This window comes from Eptatretus burgeri, chromosome 1 (genome assembly GCF_056783735.1).
Source record: "Eptatretus burgeri isolate ZD-2024b chromosome 1, Ebu_testis_v1, whole genome shotgun sequence".
Taxonomy (NCBI): Eukaryota; Metazoa; Chordata; class Myxini; order Myxiniformes; family Myxinidae; genus Eptatretus; species Eptatretus burgeri.
The window spans coordinates 46,662,626-46,685,900 of NC_140961.1; the positions used below are offsets into that span (position 1 = coordinate 46,662,626).

The 23,275-nt window shown below is 45.5% G+C and overlaps 1 protein-coding gene across 7 annotated transcripts in view; it reads right to left on the bottom strand.

Annotated features, from left to right (window-relative positions):
* The window catches only part of LOC147034402 (uncharacterized), a 75,828-nt gene that overhangs the window by 14,859 nt on the left and 37,694 nt on the right, over positions 1-23,275 (bottom strand). For 2 of the 7 annotated variants that reach the window (XR_015058477.1, XR_015058473.1), the window contains exon 1: positions 8,850-9,181. The exons of 2 other annotated variants lie outside the window; for them this stretch is intronic. Coding sequence is in view for 1 of the 5 variants with exons in the window: in XM_085882397.1 (XP_085738523.1) it covers positions 17,478-17,483 (6 nt within the window). In the remaining 4 variants the exon portion in view is untranslated. Of the gene's footprint in view, positions 1-8,619; positions 9,182-17,248; positions 17,484-23,275 lie in introns of those variants that run through there. 3 more of the 7 variants (XR_015058476.1, XR_015058467.1, XM_085882397.1) reach the window with 2 other exon arrangements.

Consider the following 23,275-nt stretch of genomic DNA (forward strand, 5'->3'; position numbering starts at 1 on the left):
TGGTCAACCTCAAATTCACGTTCTTTTTGTTTCCTATCCAACTGTCTCTCTTGTTCTTCCTTCTCCAATCTCGCCGTTTCCTTCAATTGGCTGATTTCCCTTTCCTGCTTCATTCCTTGTTCTGTTTGTTTCTTATCCCACTGTCTCGCTTTTTCTTCATTTTACAATCTCGTCGTTTTCTTCAATTGGCTGATTTCCCTTTCCTGCTTCATTCCTTGTTCTGTTTGTTTCTTATCCCACTGTCTCGCTTGTTCTTCATTTTACAATCTCGTCGTTTTCTTCAATTGGCTGATTTCCTTTTCCTGTTTCATTCCTTGTTCTTTTTGTTTCTTATCCCACTGTCTCTCTTGTTCTTCCTTCTCCAATCTCATCATTTCCCTCAATTGGTTGATTTCCCTTTCCTGCTTCATTCGTTGTTCTTCCACTACTCTTTCTTGCATCTCATTCATTAGTCTTGCTTTGGCTTCTAGTTGTTCGATCTGCACAGAGTAGTTCCTTCACGTTTCATTCTCCGTTCTCTTTCTTTACTCTCTTAACATCCTCAGCTCGTTTTGTAATCCCATCTCTCTGTTTTGGTGTTTCCGTATCTCAGAAGCTTTTTTTGCTCCAGAGATTTCTCTCCTCTTTATATCTTCTGTTCGAGGCTTTCTCTTATCCGATTGCCTGATCTTACCTCTTCCTTCAGTTGTTTCAGTTCCAAATCGTGTTCACATTTTTCCTTTTCTAGCTTTTTTCCCCATTCCTCCTCCAAGCTCGTCCTATCCCGAGAATTACTAATTTGCTCCTCCTCTATTCTTTTGTTCAGTTCGCTCTTCTCTTGTTCCAACTTATGGGTACTCCCCTGTACTTTCCTCATTTCTTGCTGTAGTTCTTCGACCTGTCTTAACTTTCCAATCAAATCATGGGTAATCCGCTCTACTTTAATCCATTCTCCACGTAGTTCCACGCCTGTTTGGCTAAGTCCTCCTCCAGCCCCTGAACTCGCTCCTACGCATCAGCCAATTGTTGTGACTCCCTGTGCACATAATCCTCATGAACCTCGTCTGCGTGCCGTTGTGCCTCGTCCAATTCAATTTGCAATTCCTCTATATAGTCATCACCACACCTCCAATGCTCCAAGGCATCCGACAATCGTGTCTGAAGCTCGCCAATGTATGCGTTGGCGTCCTGATTCGTCTGCCATGGCGTATACCGTGTCCACATGGCCTGAACGGGTGGGCGGGAGCGTTTCCTTCATGCCGTGCGGCTCGTTGCGCTATTATTAGCCCACTCCCACCTCGTGTTGCGCCGAGATGGAGCCGCGCCGCCATTTTGCGACTCCATTTTCTTTACAATCTCCAAGTTCCTCACCCGATCCGCTCAAGCATAAAATCAAATCAAATTTGGACCGGTTTTTTTATTTTTTTTCGCTTCTCGTAACCAATGTCTGGGGTGCGAAATGCACCACTGATCCAAATATCCCGCTCCTAACTACCAATTGTGGCGGATTCACGACGGAGGGAATCTCAATCCACTCCGGACACCAATTGTTAATGGCTTCCGCGGTGTCGGGATTCGAGCTGTGTCGGCAATCACAGTCCTCAGCAGTTTTTTTTTTTTTTTTTACGAATCGGGCGGATCTATTGGCGCGACACGAAGTGATTCAAGGTGTAACTTCATACCCGAATCAATCGGATTTATTGGGGAACATCGGGCAACACAACACAAGCAAGATTCACGACAATGTTTTTATTAACAATCCTCAACCCGTTCTTAACTATGGAACCACGGACTACAGGTTTTGAGGGGGTCGCTACCGAGATATGCCTGAAACAACACGTGCAGACAAAGATGCACAGACAGACAGCATGCATGCAAGACAGAGTACTTGGTGATGTCTCATGGACGAGAGGACAGTGTCAAAAGCACGAATATCGCTCGCAACAGGCGAATGTCCACGGATTCGAGCCCAAGCTCGAACGCGCCGCGTGGCAAGATGGCGGTGCCGCACTCTTTCCTTTCCGCAGCGCACGTGGTCTGACCCCACTTAAGGTCGACGATGGGCCTCAGCTGATTTCTGTCAAGGCCAGCATACAAATCCAGGCCTGGCCTGCTCTCCAGACAAGGCCCAAATCGAGGTGCCGGGCTCCGGCAAGCGGATCGGGAAATGTGTCGAGCCGTTGGTGTGAGCAGGGACCGTCAGAGGCTCCGTCGTCTCCTCTCCTGCCTTCCCACCTCGAAGCCCGACTTCCCATCTCCGTCCTCTCAGTTTCTCTGTCTGTCGAATCACTTTCTCTTCCCTTTTCCACGCTTGCCTCTCAAAGCTGGCTGCTGTCTCTCTCACGGCAGAATCCTCGACGTGCAGGCAGGTTCAGCGTCTCTCCCGGCAGATCCAACACTATCCATACTTCGTTCGCTCGCTTCGAAGCCACGAGTGTGCCTCGAAAACCCGACCGTTTTCCAAACTGAGAACTCCTTTTTCTCTCTCGTTTCTCTTTCGTTCGCTCCTTCGACACACGAGCACGCCTCTCTCCCCGAAGCCGACAAAAACTCATTTTCTCTCAGTTTCTCCTTTTTCCCCTCGCTTCGAAACACGAGCACGCCTCTCTCTGCGAAGCCGACAAACTCTTCCCCTTAGCTTCACTTCCTCTTTTTGGCCACACCCTCTCAGCAGACTGGGCGGGTCCTCGCCCGGGATGGGCAAGAAGAAGTGGGAGCTCTCGTACCACCACCACCGCACAAACAATAATAGAGCCTCTTACACACCTCCCGACACACATGCAATGTTCATTTTACCATACAACCTAGCTAAACATGCATTTAATGGGAGATCTGAGATAATCCTATATTTAGTAGTCCAATAAGGGCCATTTCCGTAGCAATATATTAGCTTTTAAAAAGTACAGAAACAAGTAATAAAAACTTTTTGTTAATGCAAAAGGATGTCGGGATGTTACTCCAAAAAGTAGGTAAACAAGGAAGGGGTGGCCACAAGAAATGATCATGTGAAACCATCTCAACATCTTTCTTTGAATAATGGTTGTCCAGAGAAAAGACAAAGTTATATCAAACACAAACACACACACACACACACACACACACACACACACACACACACACACACACACACACACACACACACACACACACACGCACACACACACAGTCTTTTCTCAGGATTATTAATTTGCCGGAAGGTAAAGCGGGATTTGGATGCTGGACCCTACCGAAATGAAGCGTCTCAGATGGAATATGGGGTTAGTGTTGCAGAGATATCTATGGCTCGTCAGCTGCAGTGTACTCAGATGGGAAGTGGGTCCGAGAACTCCCTCGTGACCACACACCCCAACCCACCACCCCGTCCCACAACAATATATACATGTACTAGCAAATGCAACCCGTCACTACGTTGACGGGGATATTAGATGGGGGGAAGAAAGAGGGTGAGAGAGAGAGGAGGAGGAGTGGATGCAGAGAGGAGGGAGTGGTGGGTGAGTGAGGAGGGGGGGGAGCGAAAAGTGGTAGAAGAGTAAAGGGGGGGAGAAACACCTCACCAAACATCGCAATGCACTCTGGGGGTGGGAACAAAAATGGGGGAGAGAGGAGGGGGGAAGTGGGGAGGAGTGGTTGAAGAGGAGTTAATTGTGAGGGGAGGGGGTTATGGACTTGCGTTTGGTAGTGGGGCGTGTGGAGAAGGGGGGAGGTAGGTAGTACAGGATTGAACGAAATGGGGTACATTAATATAGCATGTTAATACAGCATGTGGAGACCGCCCGGAGCTGTACATGTGGGATAGAGATTGGAGAGGGTTTGGGAGGAGGTAAATGTGAGACGAGGGGGAGGGAGGGCAGCGTGAGGGGAAGGGAAGGCAGCGTGAGGGGAAGGAAAAGCAGCATGAGGGGAAGGGAAAGCAGTGTGAGGAAAAGAGAAAGGAAGGCATTGAGAGGGGAAGGGAAAGGAAGGCAGCATGAGGAGAGGGGAAGGGAAGGGTTGATAAAACGCATGCAAACAGCAACATTTCCTTTTTAACCACCGGATTCTATATAAACCGCCGGAGGATAAATGTTGGATGGTTTGTTTGAAAGGTCGTTTTGTAAGGGAAACGTTGGATGGTTTGTTGAAGGGTCGTTTTGTAAGGAAAACGTTGGATGGTTTGTTTGAAGGGTCGTTTTGTAAGGGAAACGTTGGATGGTTTGTTTGAAGGGTCGTTTTGTAAGGGAAACGTTGGATGATGCTCGATTATCCTGTTTCTGGCATATGGAATGCGTCGGCTGCTTGCGGTCTCCATATTCCCCTGAATATCGTTTCCACAAGACTGGCTCCTTTCCCATTGAGACAATTTGCTTGGTTACGTTTTCCAGGTTGAGGATTGCAGTCATGGTGGAGCAGGTGCTGCAGGTACAAGTGCTTTCTGCTCACACCTGCATGGAGAAGTGAAGGTGACGTGACGTTCTCCATCATGGAGTACCCCTGTGCCCTGTCTGTCTGGTGCATTTGTGGCTCCTGCTGAAATACCTGTAGTCCAGCAGCATAGTCTGATATTTCAGATCAATTGTTCAAATTTGCATAAAAGCACCAAAATTGGTACACATGTAGAATAATGTCTTCCGAACAATTCTAGATATGGAGCCACCCGAGATTGTGCCTTGGTCAGCTTTGGCTGAAGGCCCAGTCACACCTTGACGTTTTAGCCACCAATGGCAACATATCAAAATGTATGTAAAACGCTGGTTTACGCTGAACTTTTGATGTTTTTTTAAAATATTCGGACGTATTCATAACGAGATGGTTGTATGCATAACATATTAGTAACGGACACAGAACATTTTGTTGTCTTATAGATAACTTATACCAACGAATGCTTAGCCTGTTGTCGGCGTTCACAACCTACGCCCAATGATAGTCTAACTTATGCATAGTGCGCTGCACATATCGCTAACGATCACGTGGCGTAGCCTATTAAAAGGCTGCCGCACAATGATTCAAATCATAACCGCCGGAGAAATGGAAGTGTCAACATCACAGTCACACCTTGGCGATCTTGCCAGCGTATGCCGACCTCTGAAAAATGCGTCTAAAACGCTGGCGCACGTCGAATACGGTATGGGTAAGTTTGGTATACGTGAATAGAACGCTAAAGTACGCTATCCTACGTCGTAGTAAGTGGAGTACGTCTTGTACTTTTAAACGTGTTAAACATTTTACGACGTACTTGCCGTATGCCTCACACGTTCCGCATGCGATGGGAATAAGTTGTACACACGATATGCGATCGTTGTCACACGTCGACAAAAGTTACTTGTAAGTTACTCATAAGTCGAAACACGTCAATGTAATGGTTTGCGTCAGTGTTCCAGACTCCCTGGTTTTTTTTTATTATTATTTTTTCTTCGGTATGACGGTGATGTTGACACTTCGATTTCTAGTGTGGTTCTAATACAATATAATTAATAGGCTTCCGCTCAACGATTTAAATCATAACCGCACGAGAAATCGAAGTGTCAACGTGACTGTCATACCGAAGAAAAAAGAAACCAATGTCACCGTTAGGGTGACCCGTATCTTGCCAAAAAGTGACCACGTGTGACTTCTTTAAGGTCACACCGAGGTGAACAGAGCTGCTATCCACCAGGAGCGACTCCTTGAGGAATATCTGCCTACGATGGATTCCGATGAGAATCGTTCAACAGAGTAACCATGAAAAATATGCTTTTGCCTCATAACGTCACCAAATGGTGTCATAATGTCTCAAGCTTGACATATCTAGAAAACACTCATCGAGGTGTTCAATTTGAGGTACTACACGATATGGTTCCTAAAACTTGAAAATTTGACCTTGGGGTCAAATATGTTTGACCTGAGGCACTAACCATGAAGGTCAAGGCCAATCGCCACCAAAAATTAATCAGCTGAGCGCCAGACCATGAACTATATTCCCATGAAGTTTGAAGACGATCCGATCAAAATTACTCAAAAAATAAGGGTTTCGTCGATTCCCCTGATTTGCGTCGACTCCCCTTGACCTTTGACCTTCAAAATTTTGTGCACTGAAAGGGACCTCTATAGGCCTCTGATATGCAAAGTTACAAAAATTTCCAATGATAACTGTGCTCTGCAGAATTTTTTATGCGTGATTACAGACAAACAAAAAGAAACAAAAAAAAAACATACAAGCTGTCTAATATATCTTGCAAAAACTTCGTTTTGGCAAGATAAAAAATTAAAAAATGAAAAACCAGGGAGTCTGGAACACTGACGCAAACCATTACATTGACGCGTTTCGACTTATGAGTACCTTACAAGTAACGTGTGTCGACGTGTGTCAACGATCGCGTAACGTGCCTACAAACACGTTACTCATAGGTTAGAAATAAGTTTTGGGTACGCTAAACATTACCTCGACGTGTTTCAACTTATGATTAACTTACAATTAACGTGTGTCGACGTGTGTCAACGATCGCACAACATGCCGACAACTTATGGCCAGCGTAGCAGAACTTGTGAGTCATACGCTGGCATAAGTCTAACAAATTTCAAGCATGCTAAAATTTGAGGACAACCGCAAAGTACAACGATGAAAGCCAGCGTACTACAACGTATGGCAGTGTTTTTCAGCGTGCTCTCAATGTTTCCAAAACTTACCCATAACGTATTCGACGTGTGCCAGCGTTTTAGAATTATATATTTTTTAAAATCGGCATAAGCTGGCTAAAACGTCAAGGTGTGACTGGGCCTTGACCAAGGCACAATCTCGGGTGGCTCCATATCTAGAATTGTTCAGAATACATTATTCTACATGTGTACCAATTTTGGTGCTTTTATGCAAATTTGAACATTTGGTTTGCTATACTGCAGTACTACTGGGACTGATGGAAACAGTCTTTTTATTACAACAAACTGCCTCTGATAGACAAATATCCCAAGGCTGGATAGAGCAATCATTGCGGGGAAATTTTATACATCCATAATTATACGAATCGTTACACGGTTCATTATATTGGGACATCAATCTTCCACGGCTGTGCTTTGTGCTGGGTCCAGCGGCCGAACTTGGGAAGGGGGAGGTGGAGAAGAGGATGAAGGGAGGAAAGAGGAGCGAGGAGGGGGGAGAGGTGGAGAAGAGGATGAAGGGAGGAAAGAAGAGGGGAGGAGAGAGGAGGGGGAAGGAGAGGAGAGGGAGGAGAGTAGGATGGAGGGAGAGAGGAGGATGATGAGGGGAGAGAGGAGAGAGGGAGGGAGAGGGGAGAGGGGAGAGAGGGGGAAGAGAAGAGAGAGAGGGGGAGGAGTGAGGAGGTGGAGTGAGGAGGAGGGAGGAGGAAGGGGGAGGAGAGAGGAAAGAGGCTGGAGGGGGAGAGAGGAGGGGAAGGGAGAGGGGAGGAGGAGGGGAAGGGAGAGAGAGGTGGAGAGAGGAGAGCGAGGGGAGGAGGATGGAGTGGGAGAGAGGAGAGGAGGGGAGAGAGGAGGGTGGAGGGGGAGGGGAAAGAAGATGGAGGGGAGAGGGGAGGTGGAGGAGAGAGGAAGGGAAGGGGAGAGAGGTGGAGAGAGGAGAGGGAGGGGAGAGAGGAGGGTGGAGTGGGAGAGAGGAGAGGAGGGAGAGGGGAGGGAGGGGGAGGGGAGAGAGAGGGGAAGGGGGAGAGAGAGGAAGGGGGAGAGAGGAAGGGGGGAGAGAGGAGGGGTAGGGGAAAGAGGAGGGTGGAGGGGAAGGGAGGAGGGGTAGGGGAGAGAGGAGGGTGGAGGGGAGAGAGGAGGGTGGAGGGGTGCTCCTGCCTTTGTTTATGTCGAGGGAATAAATAACTCGTTGTTCAAGCCATTCAAGACATGACTCGTGAGTTAGCTGTTTAAGTTGCAGGTGGCTAGCGATCGTGTGCAGCCTGTGGCTTTTGGTTGTATCATTTTTGGGGGGGAGCAGCTGTGCCACTGATGCAGTGCCTCTGTTCCCAATAAGGTGGTACTCAAATTCCGCCGACTTCAGAAGGACATGCTGAGTCAACCCACGTGGTGTTAATTCAACGGTGACAGGGGCTGGAACTCAAGACCTTAGGCTATCCACCTTAACCGTTTAGCCAACACCAGACTTCAGTAGCAGGTTCGGACGGTGCATTGAAATGTACATTGAAGTAAAGTCGGAAAGTAAAGTATCCCAGAGGTCATGGCGTTTATCATTAAGCTTTAGATCAAGGATAATATTGTACGAATGTGTAAAGAGGCTGTGTCCATAATACGTCCAGAGATATTTCGTGGGTTTGCATGACCTGGGCACGATCCCTCACCTCGAAGCTGTCTAGCCTGGGTTCGAATCCCGACCCAGCTATAAACTATCATTCCGGTGTTTCACAAGCAGGGTGATTCATCAATGTGTGTGCCGTCCCTTGGATGGACATTAAACTGGACGTCACAACTGCAGGTATTAGTTGGTGGATGCTAAAGATCCCACTGTGTCCTTCACAAGGAGTAGGCGAGCTATCACCACCACCCTGAACAAATTCCACATTCCAGCCCTAACTACAGTCGAACGTCAGGCCTGGCCAGCCGGTTCGTGAAAGACTCGGGCCAAGTTTCCCCCGGCCAACCCCACAAGAACGTGAGAAAAACTGTAGCCGCCAACAAAGAAGAGTAAGAAGAGGAGGAAGAAGACATGACCTGGACACGATGGGCCAAATAGCCTTTTCTTGTGTTCGGGTTTCTTTGTGGATCATTTCCATGCCAAAGGCGCTCGAGACCAGATGGAGAGAGTCGACGGACACGTCAGGTTGCCCTGGTGCACAAGTCTGACCGTTGCCGTCGACCGTCTTCCCTGAGTAGTGAGTGTGCAGTACTCTAACCGTCCGATTGTCATGTTTAAATGGTAGGTATGCACGCTCAGTTTATACCTAATCGCTGAGTTCACAGTGCTGCCTCGATTATGGCAGCTGATTCATCCTTCGATGCCCTCGCAGATGAGATAATGGCACAATCGCGAGGCTGTTATCCTCAGAGCCGATTTGAAGGCAATTCATCATGTACCCTCCCCACCGGTGTGTGCGTAATAGCCCTGGGCTTTGCCCTCGGTTTCCATGGTGATGTTTATGCTTTGGCATCTGTTGTTCTCCGCTGCTTCGTGTTTTAAAGCACCTTGCGCTCTCTGTTTGTACAGGAAATGACACTACACAGCCGGTATCTTCACAAGACCCAATTGCCGGGATGTCGTGGGGTGGTAGGAAAGTGATACCTATGACAAACGTCTCTTAACTATTATTATTTTTTTTTTATAGTCATAGCTATGGACCAAACCGGTCACGGGTAAGATTTCAAGGCATGTAGGAGTCTTACAAATCTCCCCAACAAAGCCACCAGAAAGTGAGCCACGAGGTGCGAGACAAACTTGGACATGGAGTGTGCCTGTGTGTGCTGATGGAAAGCAGATGACATGGCACTCTCCCTCTCTCACTCTTTCTCTTTGTGAGCCAAGGAATTCCCGCGGTCCTGCTGGCCGGACCCTGTTTGTTCAAACCAATCCAGCAGGCCTGTTCTCCATGTGCCTGGAGAGTCTGTTATAAACCGAGAAAAGTGTCTCTGTCTCTGTCTCACACACTCCCATTCACACTCTCTCCCACACTCTCACACACACTCTCTCTCTCTCTCTCTCCCCCTATCTCTGTGCACACAAGGATAGTGACTTACAGGCCAAGACCTATGCTGGCAGATCTTGCAGCACAGCAGGTGATTTAGAGGGCCTGTGGGAAATGTGCCAGGCGAATTACTTGCCTCGAACAAATGGAAAATAATTTCCCAAAGTGTTCCCATCATGTTTGCTTTGGAACTTGTGGATTTTAATTCGAAAATCATGCTCCGAGCAACACCACCATCCGTACGAAGGCGACGCGGAATTAAGAAAGCTCGATTCACCTTTAAGTCAAATGCCCACAGCCTATATGAATAATACATAAAGATACTATCACAGCAGAAAGACCGAAACAACAATTGGCCAATAATTTTGACAGACAATTACCAGATGAAAGGTTCACCGCAGATTTCATTCCATTCCCAGTCTCCTCTTTTAGCAGTGTCTGTCTGTCTGTCTGTCTGTCTGTCTGTCTGTCTCTCTATCTCTGTCTCTCTCTGTCTGTCTCTGTCTCTCCTTTCAACTCCATCTGCTATCTACAGCACCTTTATACCCCTCTTGTATTCATAGCATGCCCCCCCCAAAACTAATTTACCCCCCAATATATCTACAGCACCATGCCCTCCATGTGTAGCATCTTCCTACTCCCTCCCCCTAAACACCATAACCTTTCCTCCTTACTTACTCTTACCCACTCTACCTTCACTTTCCCAAAAACCTTCACAATGATGTAAGACTACACTTGACTTGTGCTGCCTATGTTGTGCAAATCCGCCTCATTCTTCTTATTTTCCAGACTAAGGGAGCATTATTATTAGATCTGATAACGTCCCTTTTATTTCAAAGAACTAGAGATTCAAAAGATCGACGAACTAGAGAGTTCATAGAACACCTTATCCCATGTCTTTAGAAAAAGGACATGCAAAGGGTCTTTTTAACTCTTCACGTTTTTCACTCAACAAACAGTTCCAGGTGCCACCACATTTGTCCGAATGCTGAATCCCAGTTATTCTGCCTTCAGGGCATGAGCCAGCATAAACATTGTGACGGTTGTGGCTCGGGGAGGACTTTGTGTACGCCTCGGAGAATGGAAGCACAAACACATAAGTATTAATCAATTATTACCTTCGCCACCGAAGGTGAAGGATGTTGTGTTTTCACCCCTTTGTTTCCTGGCATTTGCAAAATCGAAGATTTTTTCCAAGTATACTGGTTCGTCGATTTTGATATGCTATCTGTCTGTTTGTTTGTCACCGACAGGTCACAATTTTAAACCGATCTTCACAAAACTTCACCACATGGTAGAGTTTGTCATAAGGAAGAAATCTATTGTTTTTAAGGTCAAAAGGTCAACAACGAAGGTGGTATTTCTAAAATCCTCAATTTTCATCCAATTGACTTGAAATTTGAAGAGTTGCATATTTGGTCACTGAATTAAACCAGCCAATTATTTTTGAGGTCAAATTTGTTTTATGGATTTTGCAAGTATTATGCTCTGCATGACATCTTCTTCTTGTTTGTTTGTTTCTTTGTGTGCAGGATATCTCAAAAAGTTGTGGACGGATCCGGATGAAATTTTGTTGACACGTTGGATGTGTGACAAGGAAGAGTTGATTCAATTTTGGTGAAGATCCGAATCCGGATCTGATCATTAAGTGATTCTTCACCATTGAGAGATATGGCGAAACCGATATATAGCACGATATCTCAAAAAGTAGTGGACGATTTGGATGAAACTTGGTGGACAGGTTGGGTGTGTCGCAAGGACAAATTGATTCGATTTTGGTGAATATCCGAATCCAGATGTGGATATGAGAATTATTTAATTTTTAAAGGTGATTCTTCACCATTGAGATCATACTAAAATGATAGAGTACTGCATAGCATGATATTTAAAAAATGTATTGGGTTAAGGGGCTGTCACACCTTGATGTTTTAGCCAGCGTATGGCAAGGTATCAAAATGTATGTTAAACGCTGGCGTACGCTGAACTATTGATGTTATTTAAAAAGTTTTGGGCGTATAATAACGTGTTGGACGTATGCATAACGTATTAGTAACGTACACAGAACGTTTCAATCACATATAGATAACTTATACCAACAAATGCTGAGCGTGTTGTCGGCGTTCACAACCTATGCTCAACGATAGTCTAACTTATGCATAGCGCGCAGCAGCGTATCGCCGACGATCACGTGGGAGTAGCTATTCATAGGCTGCGGCTCGACGATTCAAATCATAACCGCACTCGACACCGAAGTGTGAAGCCGCTGTCACACCTTGACGTTTTAGCCAGCGTATGCCGACGTACGAAAAATTTGCCAAAACAAGCTGGCACACGTCGAATACGTTATGGGAAAGTTTTGTATACGTTAAGAGCATGCTGGCATAGGTCATAGTACGCTGGCATGCGTCGTAATACGCCGAGAAATTTTCAACATGTTGAAAGTTTCTCGACGTACTCTGCGTATGACACATGTTCCGCATACGCTGGCCATAAGTAGTAGGCACATTACGCGATCGTTGACACACGTCGACACACGTTACTTGTACGTTACTCATAAGTCGAAATACGTCGAGGTAATGGTTAGCGTCAGTGTTCCAGACTCCCTGGTTTTTTTTTTTTCCTTCAGTATGACGGTGATGTAGACACTTCGATTTCTAGTGTGGTTATGATTTAAATCGTTGAGCGGCAGCCTATTAATTATATTATATTATAACCGCACTAGAAATCGAAGTGTCAACATCACCGTCATACCTAAGAAAAAAACACCAAAAAAAAAACCAGGGAGTCTGGCACACTGACTCTAACCATTACCTTGACGTATTTCGACTTATGAGTAACTTACAAGTAACCTGTGTCGACGTGTGTCAAGGATCGCGTAACGTGCCGACAACACGTTACTCATAGGTTAGAAATACGTTTCGGGTACGCTAACCATTACCTCGACGTGTTTCCACTTATGAGTAACTTACAAGTAACTTGTGTCGACGTGTGTCAACGATCGCGTAACGTGCCTACAACTTATGGCCAGCGTTATGCGGAACGTGCGAGTCATACGCTGGCATACGTCGAAAAATTTCAATATACGAAATTTGTCTAACAGCTCGGCGTACGACGACGTATGACAGCGTACTACGACGTATGCCAGCGTGCTCTTAACGTGTACAAACTTACCCATAACGTATTCGACGTGGGCCAGCGTTTTAGCCAAATTTTTCATACATCAGGCATACGCTGGCTAAATCATCAAGGTGTGACAGGGCCTTTAGATATGTTCCCGTGGATCAGGGATTGCATGGCAGAGGTATGTGCTCTACCAAGTGCCCTTCTAATCTCTTTAGTGTTCTATTTAGAAATTAGATAAATCGGATTTTTGTGACAAATATGCATTGCACATGTGAGAAGGTGGGGTTTTGTTCCTGTTTTCAATTTCACCATTTTCCTTTCACTTATATAACTCTATGTCTCTTTCTTTATTTTTCTATCTCTATTTCTAGCGTTATCTTGCACTTCACACCATTCTCTGGCATCCACTCCATTACACACTCCAGACATTGCCACACTTGGAACCATTCCCTGCACCGAAGCACGCACAAGCCATTCCTTCAGGCTTGACATGAGCTGCACCTTAGCAGAAACCACAATGACACAGAGATCTGAGGGCAAAAATGCTGGAAGACGCTCGAACCTTCCACACCTTAACCCAGTGATCTTCACTATTTTTTAGAGGGGGCCACTTTTGCCGATAAGACATCAGTGTGTGAGCCGCTACACCCCCTGCAGGATGCCATAAGGATGCAGGATGCCCCACATTCACATACTCTTCTTCGTTGTGGTTAACTGGGCTGCAAACAGAATTGTTTGAATACTGCAACCATATCCTGATGTAGTGACGTAACTTTTATGCTTTGCATTTGAAAGCATTGGGTCAATTTGATAACATTTATGATGGGGTGTATCCACATTTGTGTATTATCGGCTACACATCGGCCTGACAATCGCTGATCTTCACGAGGAAATGCACGGGAGAATCAGCTATCGACATCGGCAACTCACTGCGTGTGAGAGTGGAGGGTAAATGTGCCAGACAGGTGTGGAGAGAGCCTGGGATTTTCAGCGGAAAGCTGGCAAGCGAGGATAGCTTTTTAAATTGTCCTTTTCACTCTGGTTTGGAGTCGGTGGCATTAGTAGGTGACATCCATTTTGATCTGCCTGGGTGTCCCCCTCCAAAGTTACGCTTTGATAACAAAGTGGATTTTAAAAGATGCAAAATGGATAAGCTTGACATTGATAAAATTGGATATGTTTGACCACTAAGTACAAGCTAACCAACCTTAACCTTCTATTTAAACTTGATTTAATCTTTTGAATTTCTCCACTCCTCACAATTCAAACTTGGAGGTTTCTTTTTTTTTCTCATCTTTCTTTTCTTCTCTAGCCCTCACTCTGCCTTCCAGATGTGATCACTGCCTTATGACGATGGACGTACAATGCTGGCTGCAAGAAATTGTGTCCAGGCTTCCTCCTATCTGCCAGAACGGCAACGTTGAAGTTTTACTTTTTCTATTTCCTTATTATTCCTGGAAATTGTCTTTTAGCGACATTCTGCGCTTAAAGCCTTTATCTTGGGCATATCATAAATTTGTGTCCTCTTCCACCACAAAGGCATTTTGATCGGTGAGATTTGCTCTTTTCCACTAAATAAGCCTAACGGCTGCTCGTAACCATCGTATATAGCTGCGAGTAAACTGCCAACAACCAAATAACTACCTGCATGGCCCACGATAGAGTTGTCCATTGCATCATAAGTTTTGCTTCCAAAGTAAATTAATCCATGATTATCGTCTCTGCTACTACACACAACACACACTCCTCTCATTCTTCATCAATTCTTCCATAATGTAACTGCAGAAGAAAGCCTTTTCCGTTCAGTTGAAGGTTGTGTTCAACAACTATTTTGTATGTTGTGCAGATCATTTGTCAAGTTGCGATTGCAAGCCGTTGGTCACTTGACACTCCAACAAAAAGAGTTGTTCAGTGGCAAAGTGGGAGGGGGGTTATCTCAGAAGGCAGAAATGCTCTTTGTGCTTATTAAAGACAGGATTAGTCCTTGTATGGTTGAGAAAACAGCAACGAGCCTACTTGAGCTGTACAGTCGACCCAGAAAAATGAAACCAGCACCAGAAAATGCTCACTCACACGTACGTTAACTCTACTGCAGTGTTTACACTGCACCAAAGTTGTGTAAGAGCTCACAAGGCCCACAAGCTCGTTTTGTACAAAGTACAAGGGAGATGTGCACACAGTATGTGGAGAGGTTAATTTGCTGCTTGATAAAAACACTGGGATAAAGGCTGCCCCAGAGTATGGATTCCTTTTGAAATCCAGTGACAGAATCTCCATTTTGAGGAGATGGGAGTCGCAAGCGGAGTTTGAGAGCTGTATGAGACGACTGTTGGAAATGCATGCGGCATAACCGGTGGACTTGGCCAGAACTTGAGAGACGGACATTTCTGCCAAGCAGCTGTCAAAGCTGCCTTCACTTTCCAAGACAAAACTGGGGCAAAGGAATGGAGGGAGAACAGCACTTGCAGAAAATGCTTGGAAATATCATGGTTCCAGGTTGCACTCCTTCCGCATTCTACCCTACCCTGGATGTATGCTACCCTAGAGCTGGACTGAGGTGATGAGGCCTGGTGCCAGGGATTCGGTAATAACACCAGGTGACGTGGGGTTTGGTCCTGTAGACTTTTAAACAAAAGTTTTTCTTTTCTTTTCAGCATATGTGATAATAATGAAGCTTTGAGCGACCTCAGCTTGTGGAAATGAGAATAAGAAAAAAAAAGGAATGGGGTGATGGATGCTTGGTGGGAGGAGATGGGATTCTGTAGTGAGGGAGATGCTTTGCTCTGCCAAACCACATGTGTTCCGACTTCGTGCATGTGATGCTTGGCACTTGGAAACACTATAGCCCCCTTGCTCTGCTCAGAAGTGAAAGCTCTCCAATCAGGGGCCCGACTGCTCGTCGGTGTGGTTCTTGCAATCCTGCCCACTCGCTGGTTGCTGTCCTTTTTGGGTGGCAGTTTCTCATACTGACCTGCAACAAGAAGTTGCCCCAAATTTTTTTTTTTTTTTTTTGCTCAAGCTCAACTACATTCGACGATTGGTCGATGGTTTGTAAGTTTGAACAAACATATGAAGAAATGTGGACATTTTTGGGGAACTTTGCCCTTCTCAGTGTTTATATAAAATTAAAAAACATTTTTGATCTGCTGCAGCACTCACACTTTCTCTTCCCTCATATTGTAATCTCAGGTATAAATGAATAGTTTGAATGTGTATGAGCAAAGTCCAACGAATCGGAAATTGTAGATTGCTAAGAGCTGCCAATTCAAGTATGGCCGTCAATAATAAGGCCAAACTGCAAGTCCCTGCAATGGGCCTTGTGATATCCTTTGAAGCTAAAATGCAGAACCTTTTTTTATTCACTTTGGGAGATTTTTGGCACCATTGCCTTTTCTGTAGACTGTAGAAGTAGCGTTTCACTGTCCTTCCGAAGTGAGGACTGGGAGTCAACTGAGGGAATGACAGCCTGCCCACATTGTGGATTGACACCATATGGATACAGAAACTGGGTTGAGCATTCAGATAAACATCTCCCCAAAGGGAATTGAGCTAGTTGGGGTTCTTACCAACAATCTGATAGTGACGTGCAAATTCCTCCATCCGATGAGCTCGAATTCCAGAAGCTTACTTGGAATCCAAATCCTCAATACTTCCCATTCAGCTGGATTTTGAACTCTCACGCACCCTCTGGGATTACAGTTCAGTGTCCTCACCACTGAACCCATTGTGAAGTTAAATGTATTTGTTACATACAAGTATTACTCAGGAATAACCTCAGTGCTTCATCCCTCGACTGCAAAAAGAGTGGCACAAAAATAAATGGTTAGAATGTGTGAAGGGCTGACCTATTTGCATTTACATGTGAACATGATGTGAAGAGCCCAGGTTCAAATCCCATATAGCATTGTTTACTGATGTCCGTAATTTATGTTAAAGCACGTCTCCACCCATCTTTGGCCTACTTGGGGTTTATTTACGAACTCCACAATGAGCCTTAGATAGATGTACAAAATGAAAAAGTTAAAATATAATACACTTGCAAAGTGCTGGCTCGTGGTAAACATTGAGGCTCGGTACAGCTTCCATTCAATTCCCAATGGAGTCAGACTTAGCAACAAAGCAATGGATGAAATCGACAGAACGTTTATCGAAGTATGTTAACCACTGTGGGTGGAAAAGCAAGGAGAAGCCGACGTTTCGGACGTTAACCCTTCGTCGGAGCAAAAATTGCATCGCTCCGTTGAATTCATCCATTGTTTTTCTACCTGCCTATACCGATGCAGGACGACACTGGCCTTCACATTGAGGACTAGATGTCCATTCTACTTCTGTCATCCTGGTGCATCATGACAGCATTCGGCTCATGGCAAACCCATAAACTGTGGGCAAATATATTCAAACTATGGATAGATGGAAGATCAAAACGAGGTTTGTTTTTCACATTTTGACACAGAACAATCACCGATTTGTCACTTTGATCCTGAATGTCAAAGTATCGGGAAATGCCCCCCCCCCAACTCCCTTCCCATCCCTATCATTTACCTCCTGCTTGGAAATTTTGAGTCCACTTCAGTTGTTAAGAATGGTCTCTTGTAGATTACAAGGGAATAAGCGAGCTCGACCTCTGAGAATGAGGAAGAACTCGTAGTTTTGATCAGTTATGATAAACAGATTAAAGGACAAATTGTAATCAATAAATGTCATTGTGAGAGCTCAGTCGAGGAATTTCGTTTTTCCAGGCCAAGGTTTCAGCTCGCAGATCTCCTATTACAACTGGAAAAAAAAAACAGAAAAGTTGAGGGTTAGAATCCCTCCTCATCCCTCACCAACACTCACCTCCCCATATTCATTATATTCACCCTCCTCGACTATTTCCTGTTTCCAAACATCTGTGGATGCCCCTTTTGAGAATGATGACAAAGCCATGAATATTGTTTTAGCATTAACTGGGAATCACTGCATACCCTTGCACAGTCCTAATGTTGAAGTCCATTGAAAAATATCATTCCTTACCTCCAACAAACCAGCATTCTTGTTCAGGCTCAAAACGTAGTTGACGGGCCTTGCATAAAATTCCTTTGCATGTACCGATACAATCACACCACTCTGACACAATGGCAACTACCTTAAAAGTCAAATAGCATTGGGGGTATGTTTATCAGGGGTTGACAGGATGGCCTAGAGGTACGTACACTCACCTCTAAGCTGTTTCGCCTGCGTTTGAATCCTGACCCGAACTATATTAACTCATCCTGGTGTTTCACCAATATGTGTGCTGTTCTTTGGATGGACGTTAAACTGGGAATCCCGTCTGTTGACATTCACTGGTGGACATTAAAAAGCCTATGGTTTTCTTCACGAAGAGTAGGTGAGCTATCGCCGGCACTCTTAAATTACTGGCCTATAACTACTGCTGGGAGAGGGTTGGAAAACCGCCCAGCATGACCCTTGACCAAGAAACAGTTTTGGCAGACTGATGCTCTGTAAAGAGTATGGTACATCAGTCAGTCATGTTTGCTGTCTGTCTATCAGAATGTAAAACGGAGTCAGTAAATTGAACTGGGGAAGTAAAGAGTACAGACACCAAAAGGGTTGATTGATGAGAAGAATATAATGTTCATATGGAAATATTTGTCAATGAGCACAGGCACAAAACCGAAGAGTAAAGGTTCGAAGAGCGAGTGTGTGGTAATGAATCCCTTTTGACTCGACATGCTTAACCATATACGGAGTACATGTAGACACCCGCCGGAGGTTCTGCCAGGAACACCACCTCAGAACATGTGATGGAGCCACAAATTGTGCCATTCAACGTATTGTGAAACATTTTGAGCACAAGGGTACAGTGCACAACCAGAGCAAGAGCAACAGTGGCAGGCCAGCATCAGTAACCAAGAACCAAGCCAACATCGACGCCGTGCGGGATTCTGAAGTGGACAGTCCCAAGCAGTCCCACCACCGGCGCTCTGGGAGCGAGGCATCAAACCATCATTCTGGAGTATCCTTACCAAGGAACTGAAGCTTTTTTCATACATCATCCATATTAGGCAGAAACTGAGTCAAGGTGACTTGGTATGTGCAATTGACTCAGTGACAGGATGGAGCGGCATCCAAACTGGATCAACCTGATCTGGTTCTGTGTTGAAGCCTATTTTCACTTGAACAGTGCCATCAACAACCACAACATTTTCTGGGGGGGGGGGGGGGCAGAACCACCTGAGATCACCGAGAGGTACCTGAAAGGGCCTAAGGTCACATGCTTCCGCACCTTCAATTGCAGATGGGGAACCTTATTGGTTTGAGAATGACAACAGGAGGACGGTGACGATCAATGTTGAACGCCACCATGCCGTGCTCCAGAAGTTCCAAAATGATCTAGCCCAAAAGGTCATGCCAAACCAGCTCAGCATGACCTTGATTTTTGCAGGATGGTGCACCCCACATTCAGCTGGTGACACCATCACTTTATTGCGGAAGTTCTTCAGAAACCACCTCGTTGCCCTGGGTACCGCTCCTGACTGGGCACTCCATAACAGAGACTTGAAACCACTGGACTACTGGATCTGGGGGGCTGCCAAGGGCTCTGTCGACAACAATCTCCCTGCCACACTGAATGATATGAAGCAGGAGATGTCAGATGACCTCCAGGCAGTGCCACATGAGACCTCCAGGAAAGTTTGACAGAATTTTGGAGTCAGGATCAATGCAAGTCTGAACGCGGAGGGACATACACCGAGAACATCAATTACAAGGATTTTGCGCAAATGCCAATTTCAGATCTTGGACGGTCACTAACTCCAGCAGTGACTTCCTGCAACAGCAATCAGTGATAGAAAAATACCATGTCATAAGCTTTCAAGAAATGTTTCGTTCACGTTCCTGAGGTTTCTGTTTCTTTGTAAATAAACATATAAATTTGCAACACTATTTTTGAAACACCCTGGATATATGTGTCCATGCATTATATATATATATATATATATATATATATATATATATATATATATATATATATATACATATATACATATATACATATATACATATATACATATATATATATATATATATATATATATATATATATATATATATACATATATATATATATACATATATATATATATATACATATATATATATATATATATATATATATATACATATATATATATATATATATATATATATATATACATATATATATATACATATATATATATATATATATATATATATGTATATATGTATATATGTATATATGTATATATGTATATATATATATATATATATATATATATATACACACATGTATTGTTACGGCCGTGGAAATTCGCAGAACACCATAAAGGTCCTTAGTTAGTTATGCCGATAAGTCCGTGCTCAGTTAGATTTCCCCACCGTTGTTTAATGGGTTTTATCCGTGTGGACAGGGCTGTGATCTTTGAGTTAGCAGTTATTCTTTGCTATTGTTATTTTGGACCAACCGCCTCCACCACCAACATCGCTCTCAACAAACCACGTCATCCTCACCACTTCGCCAGCAACCGTCAACACTCAACATCTCCGCACCACAAACATCGCCTCACAGTCTCCGAAACGACGCCATCTTTGCGCCAGCAGCGGCGAGATCCGATCAAATGGCATCACTGCAGGCGGAGGCAAGGGTTCTCTCGCCATGCAGCGCCGATGATTTCCAGTATGGTCAGAACGCCGATGGTCAGAGGTGAAAGTGCAGAGATCAGATCTCGCCTCACCAGCCCTATAAAAGGCCGCGCAGAGCACCAGTTCAACCAGTCTGGAGGGGGTCTGGAAGAGAGTCGAGTCGATCCCAGGGAGAAGCGGTCGGGATCTGGAGCGGTGTGAGAAGCGGAGCTCGAGTCCAGTGGAAGTCCGGGTTTGCCGAGGAGACGGAGCGGGGAACACATCAGGCCGGCCGTGCCACGCATGACGGCGCGTTCGTGTGGTACGTGGAGAGGTTGCCAGTCAGCAGCGAACGGTCCGAGGTGATCGGGCTTCGGGACAGTGCGAGCAGCGCAAGGGACGGACGGGCTCTTAAAGAGAGCATCAACTCGGAAAGAGCATAAGGCCCGTTCGTTCCTCTGAGGCGTTGCCGGCTGGGCCCGAATCACCGGGCCATCAGACGAGGCCTGGGCCGGACCGTGGTTACGCTAGCTGCCGTGGGGAAGGAGTGTCGTGGGTCGCCCCAGCGAGGAAGGTAACCTGCGCGGTTCATGGGACTCGTTCGGTCTGCCAAGTCCCGCGCCATAAAGGCCTACGGGCCCAGCCTGACCCCCTTGTCTATGAGGGTGGTCTTTTCTTTGTGTGAATGATGTGGCGCCGAGTCCCGACAAGTAGAACTGTTAAGTGCCTGTGAATAATAACCATAGTCAGTTGTAGTGTTTTTACGTTACTCGTGTCTTGTTCCCTTCCCCCATTGATTGCATGGCTGTATATGTGCATATGTGTAAAATAATAAATGTGCTTGTGTGAATGTTAACCCATTCGTCGTGTCCTTTTCCCCCCATTGGACCGCCGTATTGTTTTTCGGAATACCGATCATAGAATCGGGTCCGGCGAGGTCTGGCGATAATACCCGCTCGGTTATCCCAGAACAGAACAAACCGCTTAAGCGGTACGTGTCAAAAACAGGCTTTCGCCGAGGTACGGTCCCTCGGTAGGTTACCCGCGCGAATACTTAGGTATATCGATATTCGGCGATTGACCCTGTCGCGCGCGGGTAGAATACGGACTGGGCCGTGGTGGGATTAAAAACCCACCCGTGAGTGGTTTCTGGCGTTGTTCCAGAAAGTCGCGACTGAATTGTACGTTTGGTGGGCGAGCGGCCGTGATTTGTTAACGCGGTCACTCGCACGCCGGGCGGGCGTAGATTCATATATATATATATATATATATATATATATATATATATATATATATGTTACGGTACTAGGGACTGTATGCATACAACATATAGTTGTCTTGAGTTAGTTATTCCATTAATATACATGCAGTTAGATCCCTTCCTTGTGTTCAGTGGGAAGACAAGGGGGTGTATTACTATACGATGGGCTTTAGTTAGGTTATTAAATCTATTTCCCTTTTTATTTTATCCTCACTCCATTTCATTTCTGAGGCAAAATCCATGACAACTGATGGTACCCTCTGCCTGCTTGCCCCTCGTCTCGCTTGCCACAGCGTGACAACCCACGGTACCCTCAACAACGATCTCTTCCGAGGCAAAATCGCAACGTGCACCATGGAGTAGACCGGCGCTTTGAGTATTCCACCGTCTACTCCAAACCAGACGTGGGCTGTGAATCACGTTCGCTTTGCACCCAGGTGGGCGGGCCAAACTAGCGTCTGGCCGAAACCCTGCCCAGGAAGGCGGACCACATGAAGGCCCAGTCCAATCGGGACGCTCGGATCGGACGATGACGTCGGTTTCGCCATGGCTCCTCCCCGAGCTCCGTGATTTATAAAGTACGGAGCAATCCTCAGAGTTGGTTTTGTGGGTCGTTGGAGAAGTCGACTTAGAATTGCGAGTTGTTTGATCATTGATGAGAATTACAAGTTGGAGAGGTTGAAGAGAATTGTTGTAAAAGTGTTCCTGCTGCTTGGCTCTGCCTACGTCTCGCCTCGACGGCCCGCATACTGTACTGGTCCTCGCCCACACGACCTCGACCAAACCTCTTGTCTGGTCCTGCCGACTGCTCATCTCTCGCTCTTTGGACTCCGCCAGACATGATTACCACTCGTGCGGCGGTGGACCGAACCACACAACTTTTGTCGGGTGCCGCACCACGGAGCATCCCTTCCCCCAAAACGCTCAGGTACCAAAAACTGTGACCTCAACTCCCTCCCTCCCTGGCTGCAAAAGTCCTTTGCCTTTCATTGGGTATATTTTGTCTGAGTGTGTGTCTGAGTGTGTTGACACCTGTCCGTTAGATAAGCCTGTACAAGATCTTCATTGTTACAGCGCGTGCACTGTATACAATTGCACCGAGTTTGAAATGTCCCCGGCGTCGTCTACCATGTCTCCGGTGGGTCACGTGTCCCCCCCCCGTCCCCCCACGTGCCTCAAGACAGCCAATGACGGCCGTCCGGTAGATGCAGTGCGTAACCTCGACGGAAATGGCGACAATTGACGGAAATACCCGAGTATTTCAATGGAAATTTGTGAAACTAATGTGTTATATATGTGAAAAACTTTTAATTCATTGCTTGACAGAAAAAAACGAAGAAACGCTCCCCTCATGTACGAACGAATGAACGAAAGACGTCATTTCCGTCCACCATGGCATTTCGCGCCGAATGCAGAAAGCTAAGTTCTTCTTATGCCATCATTCTCTTTAATATTAGCCAGAAACAAGTGTTTTCAACATGCATTAGTCGTTGAAATTTACTTACTATCATTCTTTTGCGGTCCCCTGCCACGCTGTATCGAACGATTTCATTCCTTCTGTTATATATAAAGGTGCTTATCACAATAATAAGATTTTTACATTTCAAATATTAAGTACGCTTTTTAATTGTTTTTCAACTGAAAAAGCATAAATTGCATA